The 23554-nt window shown below is 41.5% G+C and overlaps 1 protein-coding gene across 18 annotated transcripts in view; it reads right to left on the bottom strand.

Annotated features, from left to right (window-relative positions):
• Positions 1–23554, bottom strand: part of TTLL5 (tubulin tyrosine ligase like 5) — a 300796-nt gene that overhangs the window by 45323 nt on the left and 231919 nt on the right. For 12 of the 18 annotated variants that reach the window (XM_017880546.1, XM_017880550.1, XM_017880549.1 and 9 more), the window contains 2 exons: positions 12310–12392; positions 7787–7909 (listed from right to left, as the gene is read on the bottom strand). The exons of 2 other annotated variants lie outside the window; for them this stretch is intronic. In XM_017880546.1, coding sequence (XP_017736035.1) covers positions 7788–7909; positions 12310–12392 — 205 coding nt within the window. In that variant the 3' untranslated portion in view covers position 7787. The remainder of the gene's footprint in view (positions 1–7786; positions 7910–12309; positions 12393–23554) is intronic. 4 more of the 18 variants (XM_017880559.1, XM_017880561.1, XM_017880563.1 and 1 more) reach the window with 1 other exon arrangement.

Here is a 23554-nt window from a genome sequence, read left to right as displayed (position 1 = left end):
TTAAACGACAAGATAAACGAGTGACAGAGCGAGGCTCATCTCAAAACAAAACAAAACAAAACAAAACAAAACAAAAAACTTAACTGGACCCTTAGGAGATAAATTTTTTTTTTTCCTTTTAGACAGCCTTCCTCTGTCACCCAGGCTAGAGTGGCGCAGTGGCACGATCCTGGCTCACTGCAACCTCTGCCTCCCGGGACTGAAGCAATTCTTCTGCCTCAGCCACTGAGTAGCTGGTACTACAGACGTGTGCCACCACGCCCAGCTAATTTTTGTATTTTTAGTAGAGACAGGGTTTCGCTATGTTGGCCAGGCTGGTCTTGAACTCCTGGCCTCCAGTGATCTGCCAACCTCGGCCTCCCAAAGTACTGTGATTACAGGTGTGAGCCACTGAGCTTGGCCTAAGAACAGGAAGAATTTGCATATGAAGGCAGGTATTCCAAGTGTCAGTAGAAGAATAACCAAAGGCAGAAATATGAAAATTTACTCATTCATCTATTCAAGCAGAATTTCCTTTTTATTTTTGGTTATTTATTTTGTCACCTTATTATTTTTTGTTGTTGTTTTCTTAATTGGGATTTCTTAAGCCCCTACTACAGGCTGGGCACTGTGCTAGGCCCTAGAGTATCAGAGTCCACTTGGACCTGATCCTTGCATTCCGGGAAATTCCAAGCTTAGTAGAGGGAACAGTTAAGTAACCATAAAGATCCTAGAATGTTGTAAAAGCCATGACAGAGGTAATCACAGAGTTTTAAAGAGCAGAGTCAAAAGCATCTAAATCAGATTAACATAGGGTAGGGCCAGACAGGAGAAAAGGGGTTGAGGACAAATAGGAATTAGTCATATTGGGGAGGGAGGGAGCAAAAGTGGGGAGATGGTGCCTAGGCAGAGGAAACTGTGTATGTGAATCGAGGAGCAGACAATCAACATGCCACATGATAGAGAGAGAATACTGCTTAGCTGCCAAAGCTTTCAGAAGATGTTACCTCTGCCACCTGCTTTCCCAAGCATATATTAATAGATGCATCTTCAAACAGTAAGATAAAAGACCAGGTATCTGGATCCTTGCCTAACAGCACAACTAGTTCTTATCAAGCAATCAATTGAGAGAAATTATATTTAGGATTGCCTAAGACACATGCAATTCACCCCATCCTCTAAATAACTATTATCTTATCCTTGGATTATGAAGACCACAAAGAGACTTAGACTATATTATTTTTGTCCCCTCACAAAACTGTCTTCATTGGCATGTACTATAATATTTTATCTTTGTATAGTTCACCATGCCAAGGAGTAGGCATGTGAAACTTGGCTTGTTGACTGAGAAGCTACTATTGACTATTTTTTAATAGTTCATTAGCAGTTGACTACTACTATATTAGGTGTCTTCTACATAGAGTATGTAAAATACTTCCTTTAGAATCAATACTAGGAAAAATCTTGACTTTCCCTGGAGCATTTCTTCCTTTTTGATTGTGAGAACTATATACTCCAATTTATCATGTTTCCCTGTTTGCCCTGCATATTAGGAGACTTAGAACCAAATTTCACCTCAATGTTAATAAGTTTATTTAGGCTGATATTTGAAAAATTCAAATTATCTTGTTTTTTGGCCCTGACTTTCCCTTTATATCTTGTTATTTTATTGCATGTGGTTTTATATTTTAAGACCCTATACTGGACATGAAAAGACTATGCTGTACCTGCCTAACTACAATCCCATCTGAAAAAATGGTCAGACATGCATACATTGGCAGCTTTGTATCACACAATCATACTACCCTAGTACCAGGCTGGCATCTGTCTGGAAGGCAGCTGCCACTCACTTTATTTAGGTCAGTTAAAGCCTGGGAGAGAGAGCTCTGCCCCCCAGGGGCACTTTGCTGGAGGAATGAATGGGAAGTATGATTCTGTCTTCTGAAAACTGAATGTGGAAAAAAAAAAAAAAGAGAGAGAGAGAAACAATCCCACAGAGAGAGGTCCCATCATGAGTAGGGCGGAGCTGTCAGCCTAGACAACAATGGAAGCTGGCTGCGGAGGAGCTAGAAAATGACCGGGCCATGGGGATGGGCTAACCCGAGCTGCCGTTCAGCCAGTAGAGCTGCTGATTCTCTCAGCAAGGCTTCAGGTTTTCATGAGCTCTGGCTCTCGAGGCTGATTCCTCCCTGTGCTCATGCACAGAAACTTCCCTTCCAGAGGGAAACTGAGGGTCTCTCTCCTCTGGATCATCAGAAGGCTCTTGTGGACACTCAAATCCTCTGCATAAAGAGAGGTGTAAGTATACATGCACACATGCACAATGATGATTAATTTTGGAGAATACTAAAAAGGATCAATAAATATAAAAGGAAAGGCCTGTGAGTGGTCATTTTTCTGAGTTGTGATTTTGAAAATTTCATGTTCCAATATCTGATTAAAAACTATCAATAATTCATTGCCTAATATAATTTGAAGCTCATGCATAAGTTAAAAAACTCTCTTGTCAAATTCCAAAATATCTTCACTTGGGCTTGTCACAAGTCTTAATTTCCCTGGGAAACAAATTACAAATAAATAAAAGGGGAAGGAAAATACCTCACTCTCACTTTCCGGTCCATTTATTAAAAAAGAGTGATTCTTCTAACACAAACACTAAATAATATACATAGCATTCTAAGCAGCTGACTTTTTCTTCACCTTCATCATCTTTTTTTTTTTTTTTTTTTTTTTTTTTTTTTTTGAGACGGAAGTCTCGGCAGCACAGGCTGGAGTGCAGTGGCCGGATCTCAGTCATGCAAGCTCGCCTCTGGGTTTATGCCATTGCTCCTGCCATCAGCTCCCGTAGCTGGGACTACAGGCGCCCGCCAATCACACCGCTCGGTTTTTGTATTTTTTAGTAGAGACTGGGTTCACCGTGTTGCCAGGATGGTCTCGATCTCTGACCTCGTGATCCGCCCATCTCGGCCTCCAAAGTGGGATGGTGATTACAGGCTGAAGCCACCGCGCCCGGCCACCTCATCATCTTAAAATCAGGTTGGTTTTCTATCTTCTTCCCCATTTTATAATGGGGATAAAGGCTATGTTTTATTATAGCTAAGGCAAGTCCACACATTCAAGCTACTCCTCTCTGGTATCAAATAACTGCATAACCAGGCTGGGCGCGGTGGCTCACGCCTGTAATCCTAGCACTTTGGGAGGCTGAGGTGGGCAAATCACTTGAGGTCAGGAGTTCAAGACCAGCCTGGCCAACATGGTGAAACACAGTCTCTACTAAAAATACAAAAAAATTAGCCGTGCATGGTGGCGCATGCTGGTAATCCCAGCTACTCGGGAGGTGAAGGCTCGAGAGTCGCTTGAACCTGGGAGGTGGAAGTTGCAGTGAGCTGAGATCACGCCACTGTCCTCCAGTCTGGCTGGGTGACAGAGCAAGACTCTGACTCAAAAAAAAAAAAAAAAAAAAAGAAAAGAAAAGAAAAAATAGAAACAAAAACAACCACCCACCCCCCAACAACAACAAAAAACCCTGGATAACCTGGATTCAAGTTTTAAGAGAAGGGAGCCCCTTGACACCTATGGTGCAAGCTGGAAATACCTGCATGTTCAAAACACGAGAACAAAGGAGTAGAAGAGACTACTGTTTTAGTTTTAGTGATGCTCTTCATTTTGAGGACTTAAGAGAATCTGAGTCTTTTCTTTATAATCACAATTTGAAAGAATAAAGGATAAAAAATCAATACAAATCATGCCAACAGGGCAATACACTTCAAGTCATCACTCTCCAAGCCCTGCCATTATCCACCTACACTTTTTGGGACCTGGTTCAAACTCCACAGATCAGGTAAGCAGAGGTGTAAATATTTCCGTGTGGAAAGCTTGCTTTTTCCAAAGACAGGTGTGGCTTAGCATATCATTTTCTTTCTTTAGAAATTTCAGGAGCAATTATGCCCTGAGGATACGAGGACAGTAAAGCAAACGTATGTGGCTATAAGGTGTGGGTTCACAGTGAACAGATCGATAACCTGGAGTGATATGTATAAAGACAGAAAGAAAGGCAGCCTTATGCTGGTTACTTGCCCAGTTCAGGACTGCAAGAATAGACTAGATCTTCTGCCCAAAGTGCATGGATATTACACAGGACCACACAACTCTGCAGCAAGATGCAGGGGTAGGCACAACTCTAACAATCCAGGCTGCCAGGCATTTTTTTTCCAGGAGGTGTGTGTGCTTCTGTAATGTAAGTGTAATTTGAGAAAGGGGCCACTGTACTTCCCGTGTCTCTTTATAACAAAGTAGTAATTGTTAACAACTGAAGAATCATCACTCCTCTCTTGGGATTTTGCCAGTTCAGCAAAAGAAAAATATCAATTTTCAGATGTTATCTTCTTTCATAGCCTATTTCTTAATCCATTTCAGAAATGGAGTTCTCTGGTTTACTTTAAGGCCAATGAACCCCTTTTGGATGGATTCTTAGAAGGACCTCTATTCTTTCCCCCAAACTAAAAGCCAGGCTGTCTTCTTCCTCACTTCCAACCACATTGTTCAGCTATACTTGAGTTTTGTTTCTGAATGTAGAAACAGTTACTAAATGAAATGCAAGAGGCCTCAGGACAGGAAAGCATGCACTTCAGTGGCTGACAGCCAGGTGATTTTGCCATGTAGAGGGATTCCCATCCTTCTTGTGTGGCTACAGCCAGGTCAATGCCAGCAGAACGCATACTGTTAAAACATCACTTGTGTAATACAGGCTACGGATGAAGTGCTATCAGTTGCTTAGAACTGGGTGATGTAAACCTAATTCATGTTTCTTCCTGGTTCCTGGTATTACAAGTTAAAGGTATTTATCCTCTTGATGTTTGTTCTAAGAATGTACATGCTGGATATGGTATGGTGAAGCCGGTGTGGCCACAGTAGGAAAACAGAAACAAAGCTCGGAAGGAAGGTATTGTTTATTCTGACGGCTCCCAGGGAGGGGTCACTGCCCACTAATCAGGGTCACAGTGAACTCATCAGTGTCAGTCTGGAGGCAGAAGACAGCAGTTGGGGGAAAAGCCTAGGTCAGAACCTTTGCTGGGGCTTCCATCAAGGCAGGGCAATTAAACAGCTTTGGATTGGCTGGACTGGTTAGTTTGGATAATTCCAGGGGCTTCGGGGTATAGGGATGGTATCCAGTTGCTTGGTACCTGGCCCTGAGATGATTGAGGGCAGGGGAAATTTTGGGTTGGTGTGTGAAAGTTTGATAAGGAGGTTGAGAGTAGATACTTGGGACTGGCTGGTTTGCGTATAAAAGGTGTGCTCATGGACAAGTTGTTATTACATTTAGGAATTAACTAGCCCTGTGAAAGGCACTCTCTCCCCTGGGTCTGCAAGGATCCCAAATGCCAGGGCACTAAGAATACAGAAAATGGCCAGGTGTGGTGGTTCACGCCTGTAATATCAGTACCTTGGGAGGCTAAGGCAGGTGGATTGCTTGAGCCCAGGGGTTCGAGATCAGCCTGGGCAATATGGGAAAACCCCATCTCTACTAAAAATATGAAAAATTAGCTGGGCATCATGGCACATGCCTGAAGTCTCAGCTAGTCAGGAGGCTGAGGTGGGAGAATCGCTTGATCCCAAGAGGCAGAGGTTACAGTGAGCCGTGACCACACCACTGCATTCCAACTTGTGCAACAGAGCAAGACCCTGCCTCAAAGAAAAAAAAAAAAATACAGAAAATAAGAAAATATGGTTAATATAATTAGCCCTCTGATGAACAAATACATAATCTAAGAAAACAAAGAACAATGTAGGTATGCAAATATGGCACTTGCCCTGGGTAGCATACAGGGGTCATACACAGGCTTTGCTCCTAATATCCTTCGGCATAGCTCCCTCTACTCTGTTAAGGACAACTGATGCTTTTCTCAGTGTTATAAAACATGTAATGCAAACACAACTCAAATTCTCTAACCTGACTGCCTTTCCAAACCCACATATGAAGAGGTTCTAGGACTGTCATGGCTGGTGATGACATTTGTTTGTGATTATGGTTGAAGGGACCTCTGCTATCTACCCTACATTTGCAATAAAAAGAAAGCATGCTTCAGGTGATGGGCTGAGACCTGTGGGGTTCTGCCTCCTCACTTTGTAAATAACCTAATTCTTCTGCTCAAGAGATGCAGCCCACTGCCATTGGCCACATGCCAGGCTGGTGGGCCTGCCTCTGCACCCTCCCAGCAGGGACGGTGCACCATAGAAGCTGGACTTCTGAGACCCTCTGACCCACTGTGTCCTCTTCATCCATACACACATGCTGTCTCATCGCCTCAGTCAATCACAAAGCATAGCATCAGCCATCCCTAGCTTATACACAGCTCAGGCTCAGCAGGGCTGTATCTGCAACAGAGAGCAAAATGTTGAAAAATGGGCTGTTTCCCAAGGCTTCTTTTGCTGATCGTCCCATTTTGCCATGTAATGTTCAGGGTGGATTGTAAAGGATACTAACGAACGAGGTTCAAGGAAAGTGATATTATAACTGTGGCAGGTCCAAGTATCACAGTCCTAGAAGCGGATGGACATGAGTACTTCTTGGCAGGCCATCAGTTTAGCTTGGAGCTTGATGTCACATTCGTTCTTCTGGCTGCCAGTCTCCTGAGGGAAATACTGACCTTCTTGCTTTAGTCTTCTATATTTTATTAGTTGTTCATCATTGGACAGGCTGCTTAGTATCAGAATTAAAGGGCCACTGGCTAAGAATTACCAATAGAACTCTGGTTGTTTTCAGTGTCTCCGGTACATTTTGGTAGATGACCAAGCCATGGATTTGGTGTTCCGTTCTCTCTTCTCATTCTTTTCTGGAAAGAGTTTAGATGGGCTAGGGAAAGATATTTGCAGCTTGCTGATCCAATGTAAATGAATCCTGTGGTGGGTAAATAATTTTCCTCTCTCTTTTGCACTCCTGGGGTATTTTGATGAATAATGCTTCTCAAATAAGTTAATAAATACTCCCCCAGAGGTAAGAAGAGTATTAGCCTCGTGGCAGGTAAGCCGTTAATGCTTTAGTGTGCAGGGCAGAACAAAGAGGAAAGAATTACCAAAGCCTTGAAGTTTCGCAGAATTTTCTGGAAAATTTTGAAGGCCATGGCTGGGAACAAAATACTGATGGCAGTGCTGGTGAAGTGTGCAAACAGCTTCAAAAAATTAAGTTAGACCATGCCTTCAATGTGTGAGCTTTTTTTAGTTGGATGGAGGATGAGGTTTATAGTTTGTTTTGCTGCTAATTATAGCATATGTTTATTTAAGTAACTCAGCAAAAACACAATTCATTAACCTCACCAAAATTTGGAAAAAAATATGTTCCCTCCCTCGCTCCCATAATCTGAAAGTCCAGTTTATAAATTCTAGTCTAAAAGCCTTCTTTAATAATAAATATCCATTCTCTTTGGCAACTACTGCAACTTGACCTTCAAATATCATGTTTTCCCATATATTATGTTATACTTTGTGATAAATCAATTATGGTTTTAGTTTCTTTATTTGAACTGTCTCAAAATCCTCATATTTTTAAACAAAAGCCTCTAGTAATAGTTTCTGAGAAAGTTCTTACTGCCACAGCGCCACCTACTGGTAGACCATTATAGGAGCAAACTATTTGGAGCTCAACTTTGACCCAGTTTTGGAGCCTCCTTCTAAGCTTTGGTTTATAAAGCCCCAACTTCACTGTCATTTTGAGAAGCTAGACCTTCTTTTGGTAGCTACTAAGTCTCTTGCTGTAGTATAAAGTCAGCAAGTGAAAATGATAAAAATATGCTCTTATTCTTACTGTTACCTTAAATTGGCCCTGACTTCACCGACTTTGATTTTCTCTGTCCTATAACTCTATCAAGGGCTCCAGATTGTGTGGGCAAGGGTTTGGATCTGGTGAAAATAACTTGGGGAGCGTCCAAAGATCCTGAAAAATGGAAAAAAGAAGCCCTATTTAACACTACGTTTGATTTTGGCCCAAAGGACACAAGGTAAAACCTAAAACTAGGTTAAGGGGATCACTGTCCCCCCAGATACCGCCACCCCACTTCCTGCCAAATTCCAATTCACAGTCTCTCTTCTGCTTTCGAACAGCATAAAAGTGGGTGATCAACCCAAATTCTTACCCCTCTGGCTCTGGAGAGAAAATCTCGGGAGCAATCAGGGGGATAGGACACTCCTTATTTTCAGTTTTATGCGATTATACTCCAGATCCACCCAGGAGCTTCAAAAACTATACAACACATGGTGAAAAGAGTAAGAATCTGATCATGAAAATAGGTCATTCTGTTGAGAGCTGCCAGGCAAGTAATTTCACTTGAAAGTTAAAGTGACATCTAGATCCTTAGGGTTTTAGCTCCACGGCGTTTACTATATAATAATGTTCCTTTCTCTTGTTGTCTCAGGGATCCAATGAAGTGGGCAGTCAGAATCACACTGATGTGCTGTTGCCCCATCCCCATCCAAAAAGTACAAAGCTATAGTGCATTTTACTAGGGCCAGAAACAGTGAACATTTAATAAGGACACTGCTCACTGCTTGCAAATGAAATCCATCATTGATTTTCTAAAGGTGGTAAGGTCCCTTCCACCAACTGCAGACTAGTAAGAGCTTAAAAATAAAAGAAGGGAGAGGTTGGGCTCCAGAACAGGAAAGGCTTAGGCAGAAGCTAAGGGGCAGGGATGAGGGCAGCTGCTGTGGCTTCAGACTCCTACAGTAATGGTAGTTTACATTATCAAATCAGCACGAGAGAAATGTCAGTTATCTAATCTGCTGCTCTCTGCTATTTTAGTTTACCATCACCACTTCAGAACTCAAGAAGAACACCACAGTTATAAAGAAGGAAGGCCAATGACTCTGGCTTTGGGCCAAGAGCTCTCACTCCAGCTTCCTTCTCAAGTTTCCATATTTGCTGACTCTAAACCTTCCCTTCCATAGCAAACTACAAATATAAAGCCTGAGGTTGGAAAGTCAAGGAAAAGCCACATTCATGGAGTACTCCAGGCACTTTGCTAGGAGCTTCCAATTCACTATCTCATTTAACGTTCATAATACCAAGAATGCCATTAAGCCACCATCAACAGGAAAGGACTCTGAGTTGTTTTCCAGCAGTGCCCTGGGATGAACCACTATCTCATTCAGACTGCTAGAGAAACACTCGCACAGCCGAAAGCCTGGCTGGCAAGACATACGGGAAGAGTTAAAGAATGAGAAAACAGACTTCTGCTATAGTCATGGACTCAATATCATGTTTAATGGATTGAATTAACTGGACCAGATGGGCTAAATACCTTTCAAAGATGGTTCAGGGATTCCTACATAGGCACACACTTACCAGGTCTCAGGCAGAGGTATAAACTTTTAGACTTATTATGAGAGTTATTCTTCTTTCTTGTGGGTTTACAGAAAAATGCTGCTAACTAGCAACCTAATCTCCTTTTTGTAGGATATCCTTCTGAACCCCTAGAACGGCTTGAAATCTACTTGTAATAGAGAAAACAAATGATTTGCAGTTCAAACGTTGGTGTGCCTGGCAGTTACTTACTAGTTGTACAAATAACTGTAACAGATTCAGTTACTAATGCTGTGAAGGTAAAATGTTCACTGGGAAGTATGGAAAATGCCTGAAGCTTACTATATCATGCACCTCAATGTTTCTTTAACTGAGGATCAGGAACACTAGAAAAATCAGAGTAGAAACAAACCCAAAAAGTTCAGAGGCCCAGAGTCTCTCGGTGACAAAAGCAGTTAAGTAATAAACTACCTAAACAATGTAAGAAGAATGATCTGCTTGTTACCATAAGGTAGAATCAGCAGGGAAAAGTCACTATGAGAAGCCAGCAAGAAATACAACTTCTTTTCCTTGCTCTGTGGTTTCATACTGACACCAAGTTCAGTATGAGTGCCACAAAATCTTCTAAATAACTTTACCAAGAGTCAGTAAACACTAATTCACGGTCAAGATGCTGCAAGTATGACCCGCCTGACCACCCAAGTTTCCAACTGGCTCAGCTGGAGTGCATGCAAAGTTCAATTCAACACTTAATTTATCAATTAGACACACAAATGAAGTATAGTCAGGGATCTCCTTGGGTTTGTGAATCTTTCCAACTGAAGCAAACTTGAAGAGCCGAAGGGAGAGAAGTTCTAACAGGTTATCTCACAGAAATCCTTCACACTTGGCCATGATTCCCTTGTGCCATTACTTTGCAGTCCATAACAATCCCAGGTGAAAGTTTACTCTCTTAAAAATATAGTAACCACCATGTTCTAGTAATTCTTTCTTTTCTTTTTTCTTTTGGAGGAGTGAGGTGAGTAGATACCCATCAAGTATTTCTTGAATTCAGGCTCTAAAATTTTCAGTGGAGAACAAATCCTATACTCCTATCATACTTCCAGGGATCAGTGTGGCTGGGGACTGGGGTATGAGCAGGGAGTGGAAAGAGAGAAGGTTGTGAGGTAGTAGTGGCCTGGGTGTAGTTACAGTAGTTATAGCACCTTCCCTATATACTTCTTCATTTAATCCTCACTATAAGCCTATGAGATATATATAATTATCCCCAGGATGTAGTCAAGTAACTGGCTGCTTTTCTTTTTTTAAATTAGAGGTAGGGTCTTGCCCTATCACCCAGGCTGGAGTACAGTGGCAGGATCACAACTCACTGCAGCCTCAGCCTTGAATTCCTGGGCTCAAGTGATCCTCCCAGCTCAGCCTCTTGAGTAGCTAGGACTACAGGCATGTGCCACCACACCTGGCTAATTAAAAAACTTTTTTTTTTTTTTTTTTTTTTGTAGAGATAGGGTCTCACTTTGTTGCCCAGGCTGGTCTCAAGAGATCCTCTTGCCTTGCCCTTCCCAAGCATTGGGATTATAGGCATGAGCCACTGCACGTGGCCTGAGCTTCCCAGAGATCTTGTAATCATTTTAAGGTGTATGATGTCAATCCCTGACCCCTAACCACCCAGCCCCCTCCTGCTTAAAATTCCTCAGTGGCTCCTTATTGCTGTCAGGGCAATGACCAAGTTCACTGCATGGCTCATAAACTGGCCCTACTACCTTGCAACCTTTTCTCTTTCTACTCCCTGCTCATGCCCCAGTCCCCAGCCACACTGATCCATGGAAGCCTGTGGAACACAGCACGTTTTCACTCCCCCCTGGTCTTTGCTTGCACTGTTCCCTCTTCCTAGAACTCCTTCTGCCCATGCCTTCCCTCTCCTGGCTGACTCGTCCACATTCCAGTGTCAGCTTCGATGTTTTTCCTCTAGGAAGCTGTACCCATTCCCTAAAGATCTGGGCTCGACTGCTTAGGTTCAAATACTGCCCCACCGCTTACTAGTTGTGAGACTTTAGACAAGTTTTATAATCTGCCTGTGCCTTTATTTCTTCAGCCGTAAATGGGGAATATAGTTTCTACATTATGTGCCTGTTCAGTGAACAAGTGAGTTATTACACATAAAGCATTCAGAACTGAGTCTGACACATAGCAAATCCTCAGTCAATGTTGTCTGTTGTTATTCTGTGTGTCTCAGGCATGCAATAATACCCACTTTGCAGCACATTCCCTGCTGACTTTTCTATCTCCTTGAGTCTTTAAGTTCCCTGAGAGTAGACTGCCTTGTTCACCACCCTGTGTGCATCTCAGTGCCCAGCACGTTATTTTCTCTAGAGTAGATACTCAATAATAAATACTTGTTCAATTGAATCGAAGGGTTTTTCTTTCCATTTTCTGACTTATCAGTGCATTTTTATTAATTATTATTCATAGAAAACTATCTCTGGACCAACACCGCCTAACTTATCTGTATGCACCTACATTGAGAGGCTTCAGGCTGTCAGTAACAACCTGTCCACAGACCATGGCACTGACACAACACGTAGATCAAAGAGCAGAGCTCCAGTTCTGCATCCACGCACAACTTTCAACAAGCCCTCAACTTTCTGAGCCTGTTCCTCATGTGGAAGGGATAAGATCAAATTCATATGGCTGTGTGAGAATTAAATGAGAGACAAAACATGTGGAAATACAACATAAGCAGTGAAATACCAGTCAATATGGGGCATTTTTATTAAATGCTGCAAATCTGATAGCATTTTACAAGACTGTGAGGTTTCATTTACCCCAAGCTAGTTCCAGAAAATGCCTATTTTAGGCTGCCAAGATTATTTTAAAGAAGCATGTAACAAAAATGCCCATTTGCCAATGTTTTAAGAGGCTGGATGTTTCATTCTTTGAACTGGGGCTCTCTTGGGAGGCAGAAGAGAGAATGTGCCAAGCCCAACACCTTTCCTGTCACCTATCCAGCTGCAGAAGAGCTGGTGCCCACTAACCTGTGGAGCTGGTGATGGGCACAAAGGCTGCAGGGTTAAGGCTGCTTTGGAGTCCATTCAGCTGCGCATCTGTGGAGGACCCTCTGAAACACAAAGGAGCTTGGTCAGACCTGCAGGCGGAAAGGTGAGGTTGGGCCCAGGCCCTCTGATGGCTTCGCTTCTTGCTCTTGGTGCTTCTTCTCCTGCGGCTCATTCCCTCACTTCCTTCAAGGCTTTGTTCAAATGTCACCTTATCAGAGAAAACTATGAGCAACCTCCACACTTCTGAAATAGTATGTATTTTGAGATTTATTATTAATTTCTTCCTACTGAAATGTAGCGTCATGAAAGCATGGGCTTTCATCATTGCTGTGTCTTCAGTGCCTAGAACAGTGCCTGACACATAACAGGTACTCAATAAATAGTTGTTTATTGAATGAATAAATTATGTTTCTGGCATTGACTTACATAAATCATATGAAAACACATTTTTAAAAAGGCAAGTCTCATATGGAACAGTGGTTTTCAACCAGGGAAGTGGGGAGGGAGAGATGATGCGTCCCCTGAGCCAACCGGGGACATCCGGCAATGTCAAAACATCTCTGGTTATCACCACTGTGGGGTGCTACTGACAGCTACCGGGCAGAGGCCAGGAATACTGCTATGCATCCCACAGCACACAGGAAAATGCCCCAAAGAATTATCTACTCCATGGTGTCAATAATCCCGAGATTGAGAAATGTACACAGCATCTCCCCTCGTGCCAACTTTGACAAGAGATACGACAGAGTATATTTGATTCTTTGGGCAGAGGTTCCCGAGCCACATGTCTCAGAAATCCTAGAACTGGTCTGACTGCCTACAGCCCAAGTCAAGCCTCCCTGTTATAGGCTCTTACAGCTCTAATTCTTTCTTTGCATTTTTCAAAATTATAATTATGAAACTGTGTAACTGGTTGCTTAGTATCCATCATCCTTGCTAGAATGTAAGCTCCATAATGAGAGACTGTATTGGTCTTATTCACTGCCGTTGCATTTTGCACACATCAAATATTTATAAATTTTGTTGAAATATTTGTAATATTTTTGTTGTATATTTATAATATAATATTTTTGTTGGGTCCATCTGCCTTGATTTTAGTTGATGAGTAAAAGTTGTACCTGGGAGATCAAAGCTTTCACATGCTCAATTCTCTGTTTTTGTTGAGCAACATCCAATCCAACCTTTAGTATCTCTCTCTCAACACTATTTTTCCAGTCATTCATTCACACAAGAAATATTTATTAAGCATTTCCTGTGTTCTGTACTAGTGAGGAGAGACATGAAAGCAAATACATAAAACACAAACTGTGTGCTAAGTGCTAAAGAGAAAAAGCACACAGTGTTATGAGAACGAGGCAGGGGAACCTGGTTGAGATGATGAGGACAGTGGTCAAGGATGGTCTTTCTGTGGAAATAAGATTTCAGGGGAGTCATGAAGTTAGGAGAGGTAGGCATTAGCTAGGAGGAGGCAGAGGAAAGAGCGGTTCACGAGGAAATAGCATTTATAATGGCTCTGAGGCAGAAAGGGGCTTGGAATGTCCTAGGAACTTTTGAAGACCAGCTAAGGGGATAGGATAGGGGTAGGGATAGGATAGGGGTGGGGATAGGATAGGGGTGGGGATAGGATAGAGGTGGGGATAGGATAGAGGTGGGGATAGGCAGTGTTTGCTGAACGTCTTTGACAGGAATGACCTGGGGTCACTTGTTAATCACACAGCTTTCCAGGTGGGCCTGGGGACAGCGCCCCAGGTGCCCAGGTGATTCATATCATCACTGGCTAGTAGGTAAAGAGGAAAGTGGTATAAGGTGCACCTGGAGAGTCAGGTGGAGTCTGAGGTACCCACATAGTCCCTACATCCCCAAAAGAGGCATGACGCTTGAGAAGATTCTAGCCCAGCATTGGCGCAAGGATCACACTGTCTTATAGCCCCTCCCCTCTGGCAAGCAATTTGGGGCCTACCCTCTCCTTTCCACTTTCATTTTGAGGACAAGGGAGCCACAGAGGCAGGAGAGAAAGGAGCAGAAGGCTTCTCTCTTTTCCCATCAGCCTTGGTCTTGGAGAGCCACATCTGAAATCCTCATGCATTTTATTTCAGCCCCTTATGGGACCCGAAAACTCTCCCAAAGCATCTGTAGCTGATGTCTGCTCTTTCATGTCCAAGTGAAAAAGTTCTGGAGAGCCTAAGATAAGCTCTTTCCTTTACAGAAGTTAAAAACCATTAGAGCCACTGTGCTTGCTTTAGGAGCAGCTGAGTGGAGCAAAACCCTGGGCTGGTCTCAATTTCACAAAGTATTAGTGGTTAAAAAAAAAGCGGGGAAGAAGCCGACAAAATCTTTGGGTCAGTAGAAGAAACTGGTAGTGAGTAACAGAAAACTGCCTGAGGGATTAGAAGAGTCCCTGGGGGATTAAACTCAAGGAATTCTGGGTCCCTAAAACTCTTGAAACTTTTCCCTCTCTTCTCTGGAACCCCCAACCCACCCTTCACCTTCTGAGGCTTTATCCTGTTCCTTTCCCAAGAACGTCTAACGCTATGGCCCCTGGTTCCCAGTTTCACTCACTCTTCCATCCTCCTCCGTCCCATAAACTCCCATCAAAGGCCTTGAAGCCACCACAGATTCAGAATTTGAACATTTCTAATGATTCTACTGTTTCTAGCATAGAGTCCCCATTCTCCCTGTGATGTAGAAATGTGTCCACAGCAATCCAAAGGGAAACTCTTGAGTGAATTTTTCCATGGAAACACTGGTGCACAAAATGGTTTAGGTCTGTTATTACTACTTTAGGCACATTATGGGTAAATATGCTTTTGTTGTGATAACATCATTTCCTTGGGAAAATATATTCCAACTTCTGGACAACCTTCCTCTAAATGAGAACTTTTGAAACACAGCTTGTCTAGAGCCTGTACGTCAATTTGCACTTGCCCCTGCAATGATTCTTTGCTGCTTTCCTGGGAATACATGTGTTTTAGGAAATATTTACATGAGGAGTTACGTTGGGAGTAACACCTGGATAACAGGACCTACCTTATAAGATTTTGAAGATTAAATAAGATGGTGAATATAAAGCACATCTAAGCAGTGACTGGTGTTATATCATGGACAAAATATACGTTAACTTAGTAGCAGTATTGTCATATTTACTTAGGAACATTGTTTAACACTCTCTGCATTCACTATAAGTCTATCTACATACAGAAATATCAAAATGAATGACTCACTGACTCCAACATCAGTCTGGAATATTAGTGCTAAACTACAGAAGAATGGCCATAGGCATTCTGAACCTGGAAGTTAACAGCAATTTGCTATTAAAGTTACAAGGTAATTAACTGGCAACCTGTAAGACAAAAATCTCATAGTAAAAATTATTCTTAAGATCCCTTAGGAAGAGATGTCACATTTGAGATTGACAGGTTATCTCTTAATAAATCTAATATGTACTTTTCTGCCAGTGTCAGAATGATTTGTTCAACTGTGCACCAAATGAAGTAGGTTTGTATTTAGAAAAGTAGGCTTGTATTATGGGATCATGTTGTATAAACTATGTATTTTTATTTTTTTGAGACAGGGTCTTACTCTGTCACCCAGGCTGGAGTGCAGTGGCACAATCACAGCTCACTGCAGCCTCAACTTCCTGGGCTCAGGTGATCTTCCCACCTCAGCCTCCCAAGTAGCTGGGACTACAGGTGTATGCCACCATGTCTGGCTAATTTTTGTGTTTTTTGTGGAGACAGAGTTTTGTCATGTCACCCAGGCTGGTCTCAAAGCCCTGGGTTGACATGGTTTGCCTGCCTTGGCCTCCCAAAGTGTGGGGACTATAGATATAAGCAACTGCACCTGGCCTAAAATACATATCTTTAAGCATGAGAGTAACAATGCAGTAGGATGCTCTTTCTATTAGAAAGGCCCATGGGAACTGCAACCGACTGACTGGAGTGACATTTCTCTCATCTTTTCCTAAGTGTAAAATCAATTGGAATCACCCACTTTATTGAAATTATAATCAATTTCTCTCTGAATAGCTGAATGTATAAAGTTAATTATGTGTTTGATACAGCTTCATTATCTGATGTTCTCTGGTCGTAGTACACCAGGATATAAAGAAGTGGCTAAAGATGAAGTTAGAAAAACTGGAGTTGTAGCAGTATCAAGAGTTTGACAATAAGAAATACTGAAAAGATGGGACAAAAAGGTGCCATTAACTTTACATTACACAAAAGTTAGAGTTCAAACATGAGGAGAGTGATAGATGTGAATATCTAGTCCTTAATTGTTCTTCCTGGAAATGGCGCAACTGTCTGGGAGATGGGAAGCTGCTTGCTGTAAAGGTTGAGAGTAAGACACTTACTACAATCTCAGCTGTGGTAATGGTCTTATTTAGGTTCCTCTCTGAGGATAAACTGTCAATGATTATTAAAAACTGCTTACATCAGGTGTGGTGGCTCACGCCTGTAATTCTAGCACTTTGGGAGGCTGAGGCAGGTGGACCTGAGGTCAGGAGTTTTGAGACCAGCCTGGCCAACATGGTGAAACCCCATCTCTATTAAAAATATAAAACTAGCCAGGTGTGGTGGCTGATGCCTGTAAAACCAGCTACTTGGGAGGCTGAGGTAGGAGAATCGCCTGAACCCAGGAGGCAGAGGTTGCAGTGAGCCAAGATTGCGCCATTGCACTCCAGCCTGGGTGACAAGAGTGAAACTCCCGTCTCAAAAAAAAAAAAAAAGACTAAAAACAAAACAAAACAAAACAAAACGGCTTAAGAGTAGGCTGCCTGATTAATTTAGCCACTGAAAAACTATAATAAGAAACGTGACCACATATAGTAGCAAAAAAGAATTTGAAGAACTCAATGAATAGTCGCATGCTCCTTTCTATGAAGGCAAAATTTTCCTTGGGACATGTTCACAGCTGGCAGCTAAAGAGTTTCCTTAAATATTACATGTACAGTTCCTAACCCTGAATTTGACTCACTTGTTTCACATCTACCTACTCATCTCGCCTCTGCCGTTTTTTTGAGGTCTGAGAAAGCACCTCACATGAGGATTATTCCTACTCTGAGGGAACAGCTCTCCAGAGCCTTTCAAAGAAGTTGTTCAATGATGCATTAAAAACAAATAATATCCTTATAAGATGAAATGCCTGTATTTCATCTTCTAGGGCTATTACTCTCTGTATTAATTATTTTGAAAAATTTCTTCTAGTACAAGTCTCTAAGGAATATAAGTCAATCAAATGGCTGGCTAGAAATTCCACTGGCATCAAGACCATACCATATAGCCAGCCTATAAAACTATATAACACATATATATATACACATATATAAAACACAGTCTAGGAGGGTTATAATGAGCAATATCCCCACTATCCCTTTTGCTGGTAAGGTTTCCGACATGCTTTTTCGTGGATCTTCATTTCTTTATTTGTGGTTTCCTCTGTTCTTCTTTTGCCCATTATTTTGATCAGTGGAAACTTTTCTGAAAGTGATATGCTTTCTTTAAGGTCTGTTTTGTTCATTACTTCACAAGGTTGACTGTGGTTTGCTGCTATATTATTTCTGTTTGGGTTCTTTTCAAGGCTTTCCACATCCCCAACACAGGGGTACTAGTTTTCTATTTCAATGGTTTAGTATAAGTTTATCTTGGACTCATGCCACCACATCAGAGATGACCTTTCTGTAGAAGAAAGGACTCACAAAAGGAAAATGCTCAAGACTTTACAGGAAGAGCAAAGCTACAAATGGCTGACCTTACCAGGGCTGTGGCAAAACAGACATGGCTGCATCTGTGAAGGTCCTGAAAACAAACACCCCCAAACCTGATCGTTTTTATAAAATACAGCGATAACCAATCTCTTTCAATTCCCAAGGAAAAAGAAACAAAACAAAATAAAAAATACATACCCTGACTTTTCCTACCAAACATTTACTCATAGATTAAGTATCCTGCAACTTTCGACATATCCACACACTCACACACACACACAGACAGGTATATGCTGCCTCTTCCTTTTATCTCTCAGTGTAGGGATTATGATTCTGAAATTGAAGTTAATGCTAATCCTTAGAAAATAACAATTAGAACATTATTAGTTAGGGTCAGGTTCCAAAACCAAATCATGAAACTTTTAGTGAAGTCAGCTTTCATGCAGTAAAGGCACATAGGACTCCATTTTATAAATATACTGCATATTATCTATTCCCCTGTGTTTCTGGTTATAGTCCTTTTTCATTCCTCAGTAGGCCCTTTTATCTTTTTATTCATTAGTCTTTCCAGAGGCCATCCTATTACTTGTCAATTTCATTCGCTCCTTCAACACATATTTAATGACCCCCTACATGTGCCAGATACAGTTTGAGGCACTGCTGCTCTCATGTTCTGCCATGTGTCCAACTGTTCGAGATTTCTGTGTATTTTTTTCCTTTCTCTATTTTATTTTATTTATTTATTTTTGAGACGGAGTCTCGCTCTGTTGCCCAGGCTGGAGTGCAGTGGCACGATCTCGGCTCACTGCAAGCTCCGCCTTCCAGGTTCACGCCATTCTCCTGCCTCAGCCTCCGAGTAGCTGGGACTACAGGCGCCCGCCACCACGCCCGGCTAATTGTTTGTATTTTTAATAGAGACAGGGTTTCACTGTGTTAGTCAGGATGGTCTCGATCTCCTGACCTCGTGATCCGCCCGTCTCGGCCTCCCAAAGTGCCGGGATTACAGGCGTGAGCCCCCGCGCCCGGCCCCTTTCTGTATTTCAATTAGTTTACTCCGTTGTCCTTTCATGGCTTTTCAAATTAAACAATTGACTCACTTATTTTTAATCCTTCTTGTCTTTTAAATAAATGCATTATATTTTTGAGTGCAGTTTTGGTTATTCCACAAATTTGATGTGTAGTACTTTTATAGCCATACAGTTTAAAATATTTTATAATTTTCATTATGATTATCTCTTTAATGCATGAGTAATAGGTACTCTATTTTTTTTTAATTTCCAACACATGGTTTTTTTTTTAAAAAAAGCCTCCTTTTATTATTTCTAACTTAAGTACTTTGTGGTTGAAGAGTGTGAACCGTTTGATATTGATATTTTGAAGTGCATGGAGCCTTCATTTGTGACATAGTATGTGCCGAATTTTTAGAAACATTCCAGATATACTTGAATACCATTGAGTGCAGGAGTCTATGCATAACTGTAACTGCTTTTCAGGCTGTGAGCTATGATTCATAATTGGGCTGTAAAATGAATTTCGGGGCTCACTACCAGCATTAAAAAATAGAAGACAGTATTTTGTGAAATTTTAATTTCACATATACACATACATATAGATAGGTATTTTTACTGGGTTGCATATAAAATGCTTTTTCTTTTTTTAGATCATTTTGCCTATGACACAGCCCTCAGGAAGTCCTGAGAACATGTGCCCCTAAAATGTATTTTTTATTTTAAGTGCTAGTTCAAAAAGATGAAAAGCCTCTTATTAAAGCAAAATGTTAATTCTGTATTTCAAATATTCAAGTCCTCAGTAATTTTTGAGTTATTTGTTACTGACAGAAGTAAATTCAAATAAATTACCCACTAATATTAATGATTTGCTAGTTTCTCCTTATAATTTTGTCAGCTTTTGATTTCTGTAAGTTTATTATGTTAAGTGCATACAAGTGCTTTTCTTTATTCCTCTTGGTGATTTTGGCATATATTTTATCTGATATTAACATTGCTATACCAGTTTTCCTTCTGATTAGTATTTCATAATTGATCTTTTCCAACCTTTATTTTCTACCTTTTGTTCAGATTTTACTTTATGGATGTCTCTTTTATGTAGCGAATAACTCAACTTTTTAAAAAGATGCAATTTGATCATCTCTTTTTTAATGGAAGAGTTTAATCTGTCAACATTTATTTTGATCATGTGCATATGTGGACCCATTTCTATTATCTCAGTTTTTGTTTTCTATTTATCATCCTATTCCTTTGCTTCTTTTTTTTTTTTTTTTTTTGAGACAGAGTCTCACTCTGTCGCCCAGGCTGGAGTGCAGTGACGCATAAACATGGCTCACTGCAACCTCAGCCTCCTGGGTTCAAGAGATTCTTCTGCCTCAGCCTCCCGAGTAGCTGGGATTACAGGCATGTGACACAACGCCTGGCTAATTTTTGTATTTTTAGGAGAGACGGGGATTCACCACATTGACCAGGCTAGTTTCGAACCCCTAACCTCAAGTGATCCACCTGCCTTGGCCTCCCAAAGTGCTAGGATTACAGGCATAAGCTACCGCACCCAGCCTCCTTTGCTTCTAATTTTCCTACCTCCCATGAATTAATAAAGTATCTACATTTCCCTTTCCCTGTTCTGTTGGTTTGAAAACTATAGGCTGCATCTTAATTATTTAGCTATTTTTTCCTAAGTGTAAAGTCATTCAGTATTTCTGTCCTGACCTCAAAGTTGACACAGACCCTTATCAACTAAACACTCTAGGTCCCTGTATCTTGTCTTTGTTATCTCTAAATGGTTTTTGTCTTCTTAAAGACCAATAATTATTTTTATAGTCATTACCATTGATCGACATTTTACAGACAGATTTGTTGTACTTTATTGTTTCTTGTTGCCTAATACTTCTGGATTCACTTCTATCTCTACACAGTCTTTACTATTTCCTAGTTTGAATTTCAGGTATACTCTTAGACTTTGAATGTCTCAAATTATTTTTATTTCGCCTTCACTCTTTTTTTTTCAGATGGAGTCTCACTCTGTCACCCAGGCTGGAGTGCAGTGGCGCGATCTCGGCTCACTACAACCTCTGCCTCCCAGGTTCAAGCAATTGTCCTGCCTCAGCCTCCTGAGTGGCCAGGACTACAGGCGCTCTGCCACCCTGCCCAGCTAATATTTTGTATTTTTAGTCGAGATGGGGTTTCTTTTTTTTTTTTTTTTTTTGAGATGGAGTCTCGCTCTGTCGCCCGGGCTGGAGGGCAGTGGCCGGATCTCGGCTCACTGCTAGCCCCGCCTCCCGGGTTTACGCCATTCTCCTGCCTCAGCCTCCCGAGTAGCTGGGACTACAGGCGCCTGCCACCTCGCCCTGCTAGTTTTTTGTATTTTTTTAGTAGAGACGGGGTTTCACCGTGTTAGCCAGGGTGGTCTCAATCTCCTGACCTTGGGATCTGCCCGTTTTGACCTCCCAATGTGCTGGGATTACAGGTGTGAGCCACTGTGCCCAGCTGCCTTCACTCTTGAATGCCAGTTTAGCTATGTATAAAATTCTAGACTGAAAGTTTATTACCAACACTTTGAAGTAATTGGCTATTGTTTTCTAGCACCTATTATTGCTGAGAAGAATGCTGGTACTCTGTGTTCCTTTGTCGTTTACGCAGATTTTCTCTCTGGTAATATTTAGACTTCTCTTTACGCTTAATGTTCTGGTTTCTTGCTACTGTGATGTGTCTAGAGGTACATTTATTTTGGTACATGAATGGGTTTTTTAGCCGAGGACTCATGTCTTCTTCAATTCTGGAAAATTCTGTTATTTTCTAAAAGCATTGCTTGTCCAATTATCCCTTAGGTCTTTTTTGTGATACTCCTATCAGAGTCACATGTCATGTTCCACAAGATACTCCTATTAGACACATAATCTAACATGTCTGACTATTTTAAAGTATTAATTTATCTGTAAAGAATTCATGTTCCAGCTGTTGATTTTCCTGGCAATCTTTCTTAGCATGAGATTTTTTCATGTGTTTTGGAATTTTGGTTTGCAGGCTTATTTTGAATGGGAATCATTCCCTGCCCTTGCCTCTGAGCTTGCTCATTCTTCCCTGTCTGAAGATTATATAGTTGCCTTCACCCAGACCCCTGGCACCAGCCCCAAACCAGGCATTATAGTGGCATTTTGGGGCCCTTGCCTCAGTGATATTTAGAAACCAAAGGCAGTTTTGAGACAGGAACAGTTGAAAGGGTATGTCATTGTCTTCCTGACTCTGTAGGCCCATAGTCTCATATAAAGATATAGCTTCAGTTAGTGGCTTCATGCCAGTTTTACTACTCTCCCATTAGGAGAGCACACTGCATCCTTTAGTGCAGGGTTTTCCACCTTGCCACTACAGACATGTTGGGCTGGATAATTCTTTGTAGTGGGAGACTGTTCTGTGCTTTGCAGGATGCTCAGCAGGATCCGTGGACTCTACCCACTAGATTCCAGTAGCACTCTCCCAGTTACGACAAGTATAAATGTCTCCAGACATTGCCAAATGTCTCCTGTCGGGGGGAACTGTCCCATGTTGAAAATCAATTATTTTCAAGTAATGAGCCTGGCTTTAGGTTCTCCTCTTGTAGGGCGCTTTCAGGTCCCGGTATGCCACCGGCGCTTGTCACTGCCTGCTTCAGAAAGCCCACAGCAGCTTCAGCTTCATTCACTGATTCTCGTTTACTTTGGTACATTTTGGGGACAAGGAGATATGTGCCTTGTTTTGAAGCACAGCTAAGTCCCGTAGGTTTTCTTCTTTAAATGTTCATCCATCATAGCTCTGTGTTTGCAGCAGAGGGGGTTGTGGATGTGAAAGTGTGAACTTTGGGAGCCAACTGGACTGGAAGTCAGTAACTCCAAATCTAATTTTTCCTTTCGTTTGAAACTGAGCCTTTGCCTTCAATCGTCTTTAGAGTTATTAGTGTTCAGGAAATCAGAATATGTTTCAATTTCCACAGGCTCACCAGCAGAAGCAAATCACACTTATAAATAACAACCTACCAACAACACAAATGTGATTTCTTTTAGTAGGGAACAATAGCAGCAGTGGAATACAACTACACTGACCAGCAGACATTGGATGCCATATATGTCAGAGAAACATATTATCTCATTTAATCCTAAGAACAACTCCAAGACATAAGTAATATTTTACAGATAATGAAACAGAAGCTTAGAGCTATCTCTAGAAAAGTTAATTAAGCCAAGAAACCAGGATCCGAATCTCATTTCAAATTCCAGGCTGTTAACAACTGTACTCTACTGCCTCCCATACGCTGCTCTACAAGGCATAAATAATGAGATCATTGTTATTTAGTGATCCTTGATGCATACAACTTGACATAGAATACCATGTCACCACTACCACTGCCATCACTATCTCCTCCACCACTTCCATCTCCACCATCACCACTGCCATTTGCTGAGAACTTACGAATATAAGCTATCTCAGGCACTGGGAATGAGCTTATCTCCTCTCAAAAACAAACCATGCAAGCAGA

Source organism: Rhinopithecus bieti, unplaced genomic scaffold (assembly GCF_001698545.2).
Source record: "Rhinopithecus bieti isolate Rb0 unplaced genomic scaffold, ASM169854v2 scaffold_11380, whole genome shotgun sequence".
Lineage (NCBI taxonomy): Eukaryota > Metazoa > Chordata > Mammalia > Primates > Cercopithecidae > Rhinopithecus > Rhinopithecus bieti.
This window is presented reverse-complemented; position numbering and strand designations above follow the sequence as displayed.